This window comes from Podarcis liolepis (assembly GCF_965112155.1).
Source record: "Podarcis liolepis genome assembly, contig: HAP1_SCAFFOLD_117, whole genome shotgun sequence".
Classification (NCBI taxonomy): domain Eukaryota; kingdom Metazoa; phylum Chordata; class Lepidosauria; order Squamata; family Lacertidae; genus Podarcis; species Podarcis liolepis.
In genome coordinates this window covers 22,827-38,635 of record NW_028148779.1, presented here as the reverse complement: position 1 = coordinate 38,635, position 15,809 = coordinate 22,827, and the positions used below count along the sequence as shown (strand labels likewise).

The 15,809-nt window shown below is 45.3% G+C and overlaps 2 protein-coding genes across 2 annotated transcripts; one reads left to right on the top strand and one right to left on the bottom strand.

Moving 5' to 3' along the window:
• Window positions 1-44: 44 nt before the first annotated feature.
• LOC310699053 (uncharacterized protein) lies at window positions 45-2,081 on the bottom strand. Its single transcript, XM_083520652.1, has 2 exons — window positions 1,558-2,081; window positions 45-566 (listed from the first exon to the last, which is right to left on the bottom strand). Exons 1-2 carry the CDS (start codon window positions 1,891-1,893, stop codon window positions 297-299), a joined length of 606 nt encoding a protein of 201 aa, XP_083376778.1. The 5' UTR covers window positions 1,894-2,081; the 3' UTR covers window positions 45-296.
• A 5,284-nt stretch (window positions 2,082-7,365) lies between these two features.
• Window positions 7,366-15,772, top strand: LOC310699051 (ankyrin repeat domain-containing protein 45-like). The gene is made up of 4 exons (XM_083520650.1): window positions 7,366-7,738; window positions 9,781-10,099; window positions 10,787-10,954; window positions 15,587-15,772. Exons 1-4 carry the CDS (start codon window positions 7,424-7,426, stop codon window positions 15,613-15,615), a joined length of 831 nt encoding a protein of 276 aa, XP_083376776.1. The 5' UTR covers window positions 7,366-7,423; the 3' UTR covers window positions 15,616-15,772.
• The last annotated feature ends 37 nt before the right edge of the window (window positions 15,773-15,809 follow it).

Below are 15,809 nucleotides of genomic sequence, written 5' to 3'. Positions count from 1 at the left end.
TGAAGTTGCTTAATACAGCAGGGTCATATGGAAGAATCACAGCATATCAGATACAGGCTTTAATTTTTGGGTAGATTTTTTTTTAAATAAATGTTTAATAGCCTTTCATTTGGGCCTCTTTCACCTCAATCATCCACAAGATTCTTCATTAAATTCTTCTCAAAAAGGTTGATCAAGCATGTTGAGATTTTCGCCATTTATTGTGTTACCCTGTTGACTTAAGTGTATGATTGGAAAGATTGTGAAAGGAAGAGCTGAACATAGCAGGGAAGAACCTGGGGTTTAGGTTTCATGCATTATGTGTCTCCTCCACTGGAGCTGTGGTTGTGGGGACAAATTGGAAAGAACTGTTCGTCTTCATCAAATTCATCTGCTTTGCTCTTTCTGCTTAATTTGCGGTATTTGACTTCTTTCTTGTAACGGTGAGCAACATGCTTCATGTATTTCATCATCTTGGAAGTGTTCGCCACCAGCCTGTAGAGCATTTTGTCCATGTTGTGGGTGTATTCATCATTCACTTTGGTAGCAACTGGAAATGCAGGTGCTTGGACAATTGTCCTACAGGGCTGAGAAAAATGGAAAAACAGGGAGTAATACTTTGCATCGAAAGCCATTTACAAGTTAAATAGTGTTGCCATCTCTTTCACTGACCCTGCTATTATGCCTTTTAAGAGGAATTTGATGTCTGAAATCCCTGTACTCCTGGTCTTAGACTGCTGTTCTGGATTTGACCCTGTGGCATAAAAAACAACATCCCTTTGGCTTTATGGTAGTACAGTGGTACCTCTGGTTACGTACTTAATTCGTTCTGGAGGTCCGCTCTTAACCTGAAACTGTTCTTAACCTGAAGCACCACTTTAGCTAATGGGGCCTCCCACTGCCGCTACAGCGCCGGAGCATGATTTCTGTTCTTAGCCTGAAGCAAAGTTCTTAACCTGAAGTAATATTTCTGGGTTAGCGGAGTCTGTAACCTGAAGCGTATGTAACCTGAAGCGTATGTAACCCGAGGTACCACTATATGCTCATTGATCTTCTATCTGCTGTTCTGTGAAAGCTGAGCTTATTAGATAGCGAGATCACTTGATTCTTTAACATATAAGTAGGTATAAGTAGGTAAAAGTATAAATTAGGCACATATTTAGCCAGTTCACTGTAGTTAGAGTCCCAGGTGGTTCAGTTGTTCAAAATTTAGTTTTTTTTTTGTGTACAAAGTACACATTGGGCATATCTACACACCAGACTATACATGGTTTTGTCCTTGCAAAGAATTAGTGAAATCACAGTTCTGAGAGTGCTAAGGATCTCTCACAGAATTGTCAGCTCATACTACAACTTCCAGGGTTCTGTAGAGGAAACTGATGTTAAATAAAACCAGTAGATTTATAGTGTGGCTGTGCTCACCTTGTCCTGACACATGTTACTTAGAAAGTACTTCTGACTGGGATCAGCATTAAGACTCATGGTTTGTTTTTTTACATATATTTTTCTATTAAATTGGAATCTGAGTTAAAGGTCAGAAATTAAAGCCAGACAATGTGCTAATTGAGAATATCTTACCATTGTGGGTTTCGCCAGTGTCAATTTCAGTTTCAGTTTGGTAAACAAGTAGTGGACAGCTAAACCACTCACTATGAGGAATGCTACTTTACAACCAGCATACACAACTTCTAGAGACTCTTTGGATAGTCCTAAGCCAGTAAAACAATGGCATACTTGACACATTGAATCACGAAAACAGTTAGATTGCTGTTTAGTCGCCAGTAGTTCCAGATCCTGTAGAGTCATTTCCCAAGCAACTCTTGTCCAAGCTGGTCGTTCACAAAAGCCAATAACATCTTGAAACAATAAGACTGTCCAAAGGAGAGAAACCTGACAAGGACCTTGAGAAAACATTCTGTGAAATTTTCAGCAAGAAATGTCTTCTGCTAATTGATGCTCCCTGTGTAGGAATCGTAGCAAATAACTGTTTAAGCTCATATTCATTGTCTAAAAAAAGATTTAAATAAATCAAATAAATCCTTCCATCATGACCAAGCTCTCAGCCTGAGCACTGGAGAGATTTGAATGCAGGGAATATAATCAACCCATCAGCTGGGGAAGGGTTCTGTGATGTCATAAAGGGGGATCCTGATCTTTATATATGAAAGCTTCTATGATGTCATTATGATTGCAAGATTTTTCTCAGTAGCACTTTTCTCAGTGCAAAGTATGGAGAGTTTATAAAACTGGGAATTTTCAAAAGCTTACTTTACATTTGTCAGATAATTCAGAGGGACATGGGTAGCGCTGTGGTCTGAGCCTCTTGGGCTTGCTGATTGGAAGGTTGGCAGTTTGAATGTGTGCGATGGGGTGACCTCCCATTGCTCTGTCCCAGCTTCTGCCAACCTAGAAGTACGAAAGTAGATAAATAGGTATTGCTGTGGCAGGAAGGGAAATGCCGTTTCCATGCGCTCTGGCACTCATCATGGTGTTCTGTTGAACCACATGACCCAGAAAGCTGTCTGTGGAGAAACAGCAGCTCCCTCGGCCTGAAAAGCAAGATGAGCGCCACATCCCATAATCACCTTTGACTGGACTTAACCGTCCAGGGGTCCTTTACCTTTTACCTTTACATAATATAATAGTACAGTTGGCTTATGAATTCTGGAGGATGTATGCAATTGCAAGGTGAAGGGATACTACATAGTCATTTGGATGAGTCTTATTACTCCTGAATGAGATCCAACATAGCAAGGTAGCTTCTCCTTCCTTTCCTCCCTTCACCTTGGCAATCTCTGCACACCCTGAAAATCTGTTCCACAGGGCTGGGGAACACTCTAGAGCAGTGGTGGCGAACCTCTGGCACGCGTGCCAGAGGGGGCACTCAGAGCCCTCTCTGTGGGCACGTGTGTCGTCCCCCCAAGCAGGGCCGTAGCTAGGAGGTAAAACTGGCACTCCAGCACTGCAGGAGACTTCTGGCGGCTTCCAGTATGGTCCCAGCACTGCTAGGGCACCGTTTTCACCCTCGGGGCTGCCCAGGGGTGTGTGGGGGGGGAGGGCTTGTGCCAGGAAACTGCCACTCCGTCCAAAGCCTGCACCACCGCTACTCAAGTCACCGATCAAGCCCATCTGCCGTCGCAACCCAACCTGACGGCCGCCTCTGAGCTGGCTCCGCCTCCCTACCATCAAGCTCCGTTGCGCCCGAACCCGCCTTCCTGCTCTGCTCTTGGGCGCATTTAGAGCTGTGGTAACCCTGGCAAGCGGCTGAGCAGGTGCTGACTTTTGATGTGCCAGGGCCTCCTGCCAGTCTGTTGTTCCTAGTCGGAAGTAAGCCGCCTTGAGTTCAGCAAGGTTAGACAAATTATCAGCATGCGTACAACAGCAAAAATCACATTAATTGTTCAAAAGCATGCGAAATGCAAACCTTTACCTTTCAAAAAAAAAGTTGTTTGTATCATTGAAAGCTCTGCTATTGTGTTTTTCATTTAAGACAAAAGATGTTAATGTATGAGTTGTTTTTTCTAAACTAAAATCTCAGTATTAAGGTTAAATTGCCATGTTGGCACTTTGCGATAAATAAGTGGGTTTTGGGCTGCAGTTTGGGCACCTCAGTCTCTAAAAGGTTCGCCATCCCTGCTCTAGAGCAAATTATGGGGGCATTTGAGGGGCTGTAGGGGGAAGAAGAGAAACTAGAAGTCTCGTTGTACAAGCTGATTTTTGTTACACAACAAAAATCAGTCAGTCAATGCAGTAACATAGAAGCATTTAAAAATAATATTAGACAAGGCATCTCATAGATAACAAAAAAGCATGGCCTAGAATGAAAATTTATTAAAAGTTGTTCATTTTTTCTGTACGGTTAAAGACTTATCTCAGTTTTGTTAAGTGTTAAATAATTAGTGTGCTGGGTTTTGAAGCAAAATGAGATTTTTTAGTAATCAACATTACAGAAAATTGACTTTATTTAAATTCTACTCTTATCAATGTCTTTAAAAATTCAAGATTATGCAAATATAAACTAAGACTCCATGGTGAATGGTAGAGAGACCCTGGCTGAATTCAGCTGTAAACCAAGATACAAATGACCCTTGTGCCCCCCATGTAGCGACAGTACTTTGCTCATCACAAGTGAGAGTTAATGGCTTCTGAGGAAGTTGGAATATGAAGCTGAATTGAAAGGATGGCTTCATATCTTGGTTTGGTCCAAAGCAATTAACCAAAGTTTCCCAGTTCAGACATAACAGGAAATTATCATTAACAGAGGATTTCCTGGTTTGTTCGCCGGAGCACATGGACAGAGGAGTGAAGCATACTGGGGGACTTGCATGCGGGGGCCAAGACTCATTCACATGATGGCTTATTGAGCGAATTATGATCATCTGAAAGTGGCCACGCTGTGTGTGTTTCAGTGCTCTGTACATCCTGGGAGTACTTATAGGAAGAGAGTTGAAGGGTGTCCAGGACTCATAATCTAAGGCCTCCTTTGCCTAGCTTCTCTTTGGTGTGTCTTGTCTTGCAAGTTCATTTCCATAGGAAGCCAAAGTATGTATTTATACTGTATAGGAGAGATACAATAACATCACAACTCACAAAAGGGCATTCAGTTCCCATTTCAGATTGAACTGAAGACCTAGTCAGGGTGGGCAACCTCAGGGCCACGGGTCTAACGCCATCCTCCAGGTCTGTGTGTCTGGCTCTTGGAACGCTCTCCAGACCACACCCCCTCCCTTGCCAACAGAAGAAGAAGAAGAAGAGTTTGGATTTGATATCCCGCCTTTCACTCCCCTTCAGGAGTCTCAAAGCGGCTCACATTCTCCTTTCCCTTCCTCCCCCACAACAAACACTCTGTGAGGTGAGTGGGGCTGAGAGACTTCATAGAAGTGTGACTGGCCCAAGGTCACCCAGCAGCTGCATGTGGAGGAGCGGAGACGCGAACCCGGTTCCCCAGATTATGAGACTACCGCTCTGAACCACTACACCACACTGGCTCTCAGTGTGAAATAGGCCTGGAAGCCAGTGTTGTTCTTTAAGCAAAGGAAAGATACCTTTCCAACCCCAGGTCCCAGTTAGGAGATCTTTCATTTGCAGTCTGAATTAATGGCGGTTTCAGAATCACATGCGAAGGCAGCCCCACATATAATGTGTTATGATAATCTAGCCTAGGGGTTATAATAGAAGAGAAGAAGAAGAGTTTGGATTTGATATCCTGCTTTATCACTACTCTAAGGAGTCTCAAAGCGGCCAACAATCTCCTTTCCCTTCCTCTCCGACAACAATCACTCTGTGAGGTGAATGGGGCTGAGAGACTTCATAGAAGTGTGACTGGCCCAAGGTCACCCAGCAGCTGCATGTGGAGGAGCAGGGAAGCGAACCCAGTTTCCTAGATTAGGAGACTACCGCTCTTAACCACTACACCACACTGGCTCTAGGCAGGTAAACGGCATTATCACCTCCACCAATAGGCCTAATCCACCACTTGCCCCTTGAGTGCATTGAACTGTGATATTGCATCTTACCTGCCTGGATGGAGAGATAAGTATGTGGAAACCTCTAGATTAGAAAAGGCTTGAATGTAGCCTGTTCTGGAGAGATTACACAAGAGTCTCTGGAGGCCTCTGCACCCTCTTGCAAGACCTCACTGCAACCACAACTGTGCACCCCTGGTGAGCAAGGGTTTGGCAGGGGCAGCAAGGGGGCGCGGGTGACACACGTGCAGGGTGGCACCTTCCCATTTTGCCTCAGGCGGCAAACCAGATAGGCCACCCCTGGACTAAGGTCACCCAGAAAACTCCATGACGCAATGGGTATTTGAACCCTGCTCTCCTAGGAGTCAGTCTGATACTCCAAACACAAGGCCACCACACTTGCAGTCCCACGGAAGACACAGGCAGTTCAGGAAAGCCCCTTTCCTAATACGTATCCCCAAGGAGTCTATCATACAAGAATTTGGCTGTTATATGCAATACTATTGCCAATATAAAAGTACAATGAAAGAGTTATTAGAAAAAGGATTAAAAAAATTTATATACAGTACTCTCCTTATCTAGTAGTCAGAACATCAGGGCAGAGTCTATCTGAAACAGAACTTTATACTTATCCATTACCATATCCAAAGTAAAAGTACCACGTCCAATTATGCTTTTTAAAACATTAAAAAGCATTTCAGCTATCATAACTCATATTAAAAGAAAACAGAGAATGGTGAACGAACCATGTTTACAGCCACTCACCTTGCTATGAAGTTGAGGTAATTCACAAACCCTGAATAATCAAGAATCCCTGCCTTCTATTCATTTTATCCATTGAGGTCAACAGGACTGGACAAAAAAAGAAATTGATGAGTGACCACAAAGGTTCCTAAAAGTTAGATTACAACACCTAAGAATTTGAAATGCTTTACCTATTCTATACCAAAACAGCACCTGCAGAATAGAATTCTAGCACTTTTTCAGCCCTGGAAAAATCAAGGTTTCCCAAAAATTGGGCTAGGGACAGATCCTCATTAGGACAAACTTGACAGGTGGTTGGGGTCACATGTGATTAGGGTATCACATGACTAACAGGTAGGCTGTCCCACCCACCTGTTAAAATCCCTTCCACAGGTATGTAAGTCTCTCAATGCTCTGCCTTTAAATAATCAATACCATTGGTTTAAAAAGGCTGAAAAGCAGGGACTAAATCTTGCTGCCTAGGTTGTGTGGTCCTGTTCCCTACTGGGAACAGGGTATGCCACCAGTGCAGAATTAACCTCTGTTCCCTCCTTCCATCAGCAGTGATGTCAGCTGATAGTGGGTGGGCATGGTCTGGGGGAAATGACCTCACTGGGCCCCCTGGTGGGCCAAGATTGGCCTGCAGGCTGTAAATTCCACTTTCCTACCCAAAAATGTATCAGATAACCTCCATGGGATGCTGAAACTGGGCACCAACAGAGTGAATCTCAGATTCCCAAAGAGATTGACGTGTGCAGGCCATCTAAAGTAGCAACCCTATCCACTGATTTCTGGAAGCAAGACCCGTTTGATTTAATGGAACTTAGTTCTGCGTAGGCATGTAAAGGATTATGCAGCCAATCACTGCAGAAGTTTGGGAAGCTGTCAGAGAAGGCAAATCTTCTAAAAGCCCAGGATCCAAATTGATGCATCCTCGAAGGCCAAAAAATAAAGTAACTAAATAAATCCCACGGTACTCAGCGCCTCCTTGGTCCGATGCAGCCGCACTGTATCCCCCCCGCCCTCAGCCGCTGCAAGTCCATCTTCCAGCTTGGTCACCCAAACTCCATTTTCTCCACCTCAAACCACCTGACATATTCTAGGGTCCATTCACCTTCCCCCCTCTGGCCCAGGAGCGGGTCTGCGGGATGACTAAACAAACAAGATCCATGGGGGTCCATCAACGGCGACAGCTAAATGGAGCCTCCACGTTCGGAGGCAGTATACCCCGCTGCATGCCAGGGGCCGGGAGCGAGGCGGAGAGAGCTGCTGCCTCCGTGCCCTGCAGACGGGTGGACGGGGGAAGCACCCGGCTGGAAGGGAGCAGGCCCCGGGACCGGCGGACCTTTGGCCTGAGGGGCTCTTGTACGCGCTCCCCCTTTCGCGCCCCCCCCGGCTCCCCCTCCTCCGCCCCGGCTGACTCGGGAACCGACCTCGCAGCGGAGGCGGGGAGCGGAGGCGGGGGGCGGGCGGCCTTTCGAAGGGTCCTTCCCGGCTTCTTTCGGCACCGCAGCGGCTCCCGCAGCTCCTGCTGGTCCCGGAAACTGCCGGTAGGAGCCGCGCACGCAGCGCACACACCCCGCCCCCGAGCCCCCCCGCCCCAAACCCGGGTGCACCGCCGGCCGGAAGCCGCCCGGTCCTGTTAGGTGTCCGTTCGGGAACGGCGAGCTGCCGCGCGGAAGTTCCGGCCTCAGGGAGTTCCCGCGCCGTTGCCATGGCGACGGCATCCGCTCCTGCGCTGCGGCGCGAAGGAAGAGGTCAGAAAAAGCGGGGCGAGGAGGGGGAGGGATGAGCTGGGGGGGGGGAAAGAGTGCGTGGAAAAAACCATGGGGTTTTAGTCAACTAACTTTTACTCAGAGTAGACCTATGTCGTTAATTGTTAATGGCTCTATTCTGAGTAAAAGAATGCTAAAAACATTCTTGTTCAGGCCTGCCTACCCACATGCTTAGAAAGTTGGGGTGATTTTAATCTCGTAAAACATACAAAAGTTAAAATACAGTACTCAAAAGTATGGTTGTGAATTTTCCCTCAAAATTATTGTTTTATCTCTTTATATTTTTCAGAATCAAGCGGGGTATAAATTTTATGAAATAAAAAAAAAGTTGCTTGAATACAAACCCTGTAGTTTTGCTATCAGGCAGGCAGGATAATCTGAGTGTCCAGAAAATTATTTGGTGGTTATATTTTATTTTATTTTTATTTATTTATTTAGCACCAGCCACATACCCACTGGCACATTTACAAAGAACAAAGAAAGGGACAGGCCTCTGCCTCAAAAGGGACTCATTGTCAAGATATGGGCACAAGGCATGGATAAAATGGGAGAAGACTTCATTTCAGTTAGACTTCCTCACAGTGGGGAACATGTCAAAGGCTTCATGGAGAGGTTGGCACTTGGCAGTCTTGGCAGCAGTGGCGTAGCGTGGGGGGTGCAGGGGGGGCCGGCCGCACCAGGCGCAACATCTGGGGGTTAGGGTTAGGGGGCGCAAATCCACGGGTTAGGGGTCGCAAATTACTTGCCTTGCCCCGGGTGCTGACAACCCACGCTACGCCACTGCTTAGCAGAACACAGGAGTAGCCTTTAACAGCATGGTGCTCCCAAATGTTTTGTACCCCAAATCCCATCATTCCAGGTGATTCCAAGTCACACTGGCTGAGGCTGATCAGGGTTTTGGTCCAACATCTGGAAGGTGCCAAGTTTGGGAGAAGGCTGTACAAGAGGGGTACAAATACCAAAAAAACAACAACAACCAAATAGATTTGGTACATCTTGAATGAGATTGACAAATGCATGTACTTCATTTCTTTGGGAAAACCCCAAAAAGGAAAAACTCCCTGGGTATAGCGCACATGCATCCCCTGGAATCTTGCACAGCTCAGGGAGAGAGGGGTGACATCTAACAGTATCTTTGAACCAAACTAGAAAGGAGATAAATTACTTGGGCAAAAGGATTATATTTTGAAACTTTTTACAGATTTTGTGGAATACAGAGAACATTAGATGTTCATATTGGGTAAGTTCCACCCAATTGTTTATGAGCAACAGGAGATAATATTTTGATATCTTCCCTTTTTATCTGACTTCTTCAAACACATGTTGTTATGCCAGTAGTGTAATCAAATATTCGTGGGTCACATTTTGAGAAAGTTATGTTGGAACTTTGTAATCCTATGTGCACTAACTGAACTCAGTGGGACTTTCTTCTGGATGAACATGCACAGATTCACACTGTGAGTGTAGTAATTCTGGTGATACAAGGTTTTTCAGAAGTAGTTTTCCTGCATTCTTTCTTACTCCCAGGAGTCACAGGAAAACCTAGTAGTGGACATGAAAGATGGGAAGCATATTAGTTTTCAGCCACAAATCTGGATGGAAAATGTGTGACTAGAATGAGGAAAAGTAAAAATGTGATCCTGGGTGGGTGAGCTGATAGCTGTTAGGATGGATTTCTTTCTTATTATCTTTCTTCCAACATCCCCTAGTCAAAAAGAAAGGATACTTAGAGACCTAACAACCTTTTGATTTGTCCTTGACCAAATAGTATGAATTTCCTGCAAACAAAAATTAGGTTCCATTTTGTTCCTTTTCAGGCTTATTCCAGGAAAATGGAATCAACAGAGGAGATAGTAGACTCGGCAAACAAAAGTGAGCACGAGAACTTGGGGCCTCAAGAGGAACCAAAGCCTTTCAATCCTCTCCTGAGAGCTTGTCTAACTGGTGACACAGAGGGAGTACAACAGATTTTTGAGGACCTGGAAGATCCTGATCATGAAAAAGCCAACCAGCTTTTAATGGAAAAGGATATTGTGGGCAGAGGCCTGCTGTATGCAACCTGTATGGCTGGGCAGAGCGACGTTATCCGGACACTGGCAAGATACGGGGTTGATCTGAAGGATAAGACGGCCCGAGGTACATAACTGACCAGTTATGCAAAAAATGTACTCCCCATTTTTTTTACTAGTTTGCCTGCTCATACTTTTTTCTCTGTAGTTGGGGAAAAAAGCCCTCTTTACCTGGTTGTCTGAGGGCGATCCTTCCTCTCTGCAGAACACCATGCAAGCAGTTCATAACAAGTCTGTTTTTCCATAAAATGCCCTATAAAGCATTATCAGAACATTACAGTTTTCACCTGGAATACATTGGACAGGTGTACCTATATTTATTATTTACAAAATTTGCACCATCTGTTTAGCAGGCAAAAGTTGGGTTTTCTTTTAAAATCTATAATATTATTGACAGGACAATGGGAAACATTTTTGAAGAGATCACTTAGAACAGACTACAATTAAAAAAAAAGGATGTATAACATACATTGTATCTTGAGCACAAAATCCCTTTTTGTACCAGAACCTTAAGTAGACACTAGTTGCTTGTCTGTTTGTAAATGAATGCTGATAACCCGCTTTTAAAAATAATAATAAATGAATGGTTTGAATCCCAAGATTGAGATGCTAAAGGTACATTCTGGTTAAAATATTGGCTTCCAAGTGGCTGGATATGTTTGGTTGTTTTGTGAATGAAGAGAGAGAGAGAGAGAATGTTATAAACGGGTATTCTATATACAACTACACATTCTAATTTGGCTCACTCTCTCAGGTTATACACTCCTTCACTGTGCTGCAGCCTGGGGACAACTAGAGACTTTGAAAACTCTTATAGAACTGGAAGCTGACATTTATGCAACCACCTCCCGGGGTGAAAAGGCTAGAGATATTGCCTGCCGATATGAGCAGACAGAATGTGTTGCATTCTTGGATTGGGCAGGTAAGAGCGGTGACACCTAAGCTTCTTTGAGATGTGGATCTGATCTTACTCATGATAAGACCATAATTCTAGACAGGTGTAAATGAATATGATATGAACTGCATGAAGATCCTTTGGACTGATTCAGTGCTGAATTTTGGTCAGAAAAACGTAGCTTTGCCTCTCATCTCGGTCACCAAGATTGGGTGGCATCCTGATCTCCAAGCCTTAGATCCCCATCCATACAACAATGCTCTCAGTCTTGTTTTTCAACTACCCTGTCTGGTTTGGTGCCCAACTGCCACCTAGTGATCTTCCTTCAGTGAGATCAGTTCTGCAAAAATTCACAGCCTAGAAAGGCAGCTCCTAACAATGGATTCTGTTATGCTTCTTCTCACTACAGGCTCATCACCTGTTATTTGAAGAATAGCATAAAAGACACTTAACAAATAAAATTTGCTGTCAAATATCAGTCAGTTGTAACCAAAGAAAACAGTGTCATTCTTGCACACAGTCTCATAGTGGTTTACAGTAATCCCTCATCGTACGTAGGGGTTTGGTTCCAAAAATTGCACATACAGTGGTGCCTCGCAAAACGAAAAGAATCCGTTCTGTGATTCTCTTCGTCTAGCGGTTTTTTCGTCTTGCGAAGCAAGCCCATTGAAGGATTAGCGGATTAGCGCTATTATCGCTATTAGCGGCTTTTAGCGTCTTATCTGCTGATCAGATCAGCTGATAAGCAGCTTAGGGCTTAGAAAAAGGGGGGGGGAGGGGAAAAAACCAGCAGGAACTCGCAAGACATTGTCGTCTTGCGAAGCAAGCCCATAGGAGATTCGTTTTGCGAAGCACCTCCAAAACGGAAAACTCTTTCGTCTAGCGAGTTTTCCGTCTTGCAAGGCATTCATCTTGCGGGGCACCACTGTATAAGCAAAAATTGTGTATAATCAAATCCTTGGAACTGCTCCGCAGCTAGTGAGTGAAGGGGAGAGAAAGAGCACCCCCAGTATCACCAGAGCCAGTCAGCTGAGTGCACCTTGCCAGTGGTGGACAGCATTGTTATGGCGGCCCCTGCATTGCGGTGACCAGTGCAACCAAACCAGTCACACTACCTTAAAACTGCCTCAGACCTTTCCCAGCAAGCAACTTTAGAAGGCTAGTGGTGCTTGTGCAAGATCTTACAGGAACTCAGATTGTCCCACAAAATCTTGCAGGAGTATCCCAGAACCTTCCAGAGCCAGCATGCTGCACAGGCCTTGCCCAGCAAGCAAGGTGAAGAACTTAAAAGCTCTTTATGTGTTGGGCAGCCCTGATTGGACCCAGCATGAAAAGAGCTTTTAAGCTCTCTGCCTTGACTTGTACAATTTCAACTATCCCACCTTCAAGCCATGTATGGTTGAAATCATGCGAGTCAAATGCGCTTGAACTGAGGGATTATCATGGCCTCGTGACCAGCCTTGAATGTACCATGATCAGCAGGCGCTTCTGAAAACGAGTGCCAACACAGTGCAAGTTACTGTGTCCAACTTTTTAACTGACCCCTGTTCCTATGCCTTTAATAGCAGCTTCATCTGCAGATATTAGTATGTGATAATGCTTAACTGTATGCTGTAAAACACTTTAATTGCTGATTTTCATAGAAAAAGAAAAGTCAGAAGATGAGACACTAAACTGATTTTTTCTGTAGGATGCTAGGTATCCTAAAAGCAAGAAAGCTGTGTATAAAAAGCTCCATGGTCTTTATCAGGGCATAGCTAGTCTGGTGCTGGTATGCATGGGAGAGGTTTTATGGTGCAGCAGCATTTAAGCACGTTGCACCATATATCTGATGTTGTTGTAACAAGCACCCATTTCCAAGACACAGTCCTATGCCAAAATGTTGGCAGCCTGGACAGGCCTTTGTTGGTTAAAAGTGTGGGTGCCTGAGTGTTTCTGTGTCTTTCCGAGAGTACTGTGGCATTTGTATTGTTTCGAAGGCACTTGGGTGGCAATGTCTTGCTGTTGCCATCCTCCCATTGGCTTCCACCACGCCTGGTTGCAGAGGGGGAAGTGTCCTGCAGCAGTGCTGTAATGGACACTAGCAGTGGTGTGTGATGAATTTTTTGTGGGGAACAGTTAGGGCCAGAGGCACCAGCTTGCCAGGGCAGTTGGGGGCTGGTGTCATGCCCATGAGCATTGTGCCTCCTTCCCTAAGCTGGGCAGAAGCTTCCTAGGCTTTGGGAAGGAGGCCCCAGGCCTCTGACAGGATGTGGCGCTCTGCTGCCTCCTTCCTAAAGCTAGGCAGACTTTGGGAAGGTGGCAGGAGGGCTCTTGGACCCGTAGGAGCATTGCACCTCTCTTCCTAAGCCAGGCAGAAGCTTCCCGGGCTTTGGGAAGCAGGCACTAGGGAAACATTTAGGGGATTAGCCTAGTCTCCCTAGTCCAATGACTGCACATCACTGGACACGAGTGGCGTGCCTATTAGTAGTGCAACAGTCTGAGCTTTTTCAATGCATTTAATTTCTTATTTTTATGTTATTCTGTACTGGGGTTCATTAGAAGGGAGGGGGCTCCTCCTCTTCCCCTTCCCTGTAATTCTATGAGTATATTTGCATAGTACAGGTCAGATGGCTATCTCTGATATAGGTATGAAAACTAGCCACCTGAGCTGCACTTGATGGGTCCACCTCAGATGCCAAAATGTCTTGGGTCCAAAATGGTACCTCCTACCCCACCAGGGAAGATCTGCATGAGACCTACAGGTATAGGGCAGTATACAAATTTAATTAATGAATGAAGGAGAAGGAGAAGAAGAAACAAGGGTGAAGAAAGATAAACATCAATATTTATTATGGTTTTCGAACAGTTCCGGAAGTCGAACGGACTCCTGGAACACATTCTGTTTGAGAACCAAGGTATGACTGTATGTGTATTTTAAAATGTGAATAGTCACATAACACTTTTTAAAAATATTATTGATTTTGAATATAGATTTTACATTTTAATGCAAAACAAATATCCCCCTACCCTTCCTCCTACTCAGTTCCTGCCAATGTTTGACTCGAATGCTAAAACAATTTACTTTGCTTAAAACTATCTGTAATACCAACCTAGTTCCTTAAAAAAAACTTTCTTTATTTGGAATCAGACAGCGGGGTGGGTGCCTGAATGTTTTTGCAAACCCAAGGATCATGTTCTCCTGGCTGGACATTCAGAGTACTATACAGGCCAGTGTATAGTTTACAATGGAACATAGGTGTGAGTCCTAGTGATTCAGACCAAAGGCCTGTCTGGTCCAACGGTGGCTAGCCATTGTAGAATGGGCATACCTAGACATTGGTGAAGTGGCACCCACCAAGGCGGCAATCCCAGTGGGGAGTGAAAATCGTGCCACAGGTGAGTGTGCGCACAGGCAGGAAGGGCCTGTGAATCCACCTTTTCTCCTCCCAGCTTTAGCTGTGCCCAACTTGGCTGGAGCCATAGCCAAGGCTTCCCTATGGATCATCGCTCTCACCAGCTCCCTGCCTCAGGCAGCAGGAGGAGCAGGCATTTGTCTTCAGCATGGCCGTCTTTGCAGTAATAGTGGTCCCCAACACATTACAGTTGGGGCATGAGGGGAGGAGGAAGAGGCGAAAGAAGGAAATCTGAGGAACTTGCCCTGCTGAAGTGAAAGGGTGATGGAGCCGTGAGGGGAGGTGGGAAAGCTGGGTTGCTCTTTGCCCCTAGTAGAGATGGACAGACCAATAATAATACTTTATTATTTGTGCCCCAGCCATTCTGGGCTGTTTCCAACATATATAAAAACATAATAAAACATTAAACCTTAAAAAGCTTCCCTATACAGGGCTGCCTTTAGGTGTTTTCTAAAGGTTATAGTGTTACTCATCTCCTTGACTTCTGATGGGAGGACGTTCCACAGGGCAGGCACCACTACTGAGAAGCTCCTCTGGCCGGATCACTTCTCGCAGTGAGGGAACCGCCAGAAGCCCCTTGGTGTGTGACAGGGCTCTCTGGCACTGCTTGCAACACCTGGGAAAATGGAACCTCTCCCCCCTCCAACCCCCATGTGCAGTGGCTGGCTTTGGCTTAAAGCAGTGCCCTTTGCAATGCCAATATTTGGTGCCCCTAATAGTGCAACCGTGTATATGCCTGCTCAGAAGTCTCTTTTGAATTCAGTGAGACACTTCCTAGGCCAGGAGCTCTGTCTCGCTCACCCCATAGTCAATTTGTTTGTTGGCTTCCACAGTTTCTCCCAGCTTTCCAGGCACCGATACAGCTCTTTGCAAAGGGCACAAGGGAGCCTAGGTATGCCTCTGAGAACGGGAGAAAGGTCAAGGTCAAGAACTTGCTCCATTGTGATGAGGTCACGAAGCTACCTTGTTAATTATAGTATCTTGCCCACCTGAAGACATGACTGAACAGGGGATACCTCAAATCTAAATAGTTAAATTGAGTTGAAAACCAGCTGTGGTCACTGGCAAGGATTCCATGTTTAGTTCTTAGCTGAGTCAGGATGATGTTCTACATGGTGTTTGTGGGATACATTTGATTGCATTTACTGTATTTGGTTTGGTTTGTGTTCTGCGTTGCGTTGGCTTCCCAGGAAGAGTTTGTGTGGATTGGGATGGCATACACACACACTGCGACGATGAGTACTCTTCTATATCATTTCTGTAGGGAGTGTGCATGGCAGCCTCAGTGACTAAAGGGAAGAGATGTTCCTCAACAAGGGCTGCAAAAAGGGTTATTGCTGACTGACCATGCAATGGGTGGCAGGCACAGCTGTTCCAAGGAAAGGGAGGGACGTTGAAGAGGAAACCAAATATATCAGACCAGGTTTTGCTTGGTTGCCGAGGGATCTTTTCATGCCCTGATGTCTTACACTGTTCTGTCAGGTGAG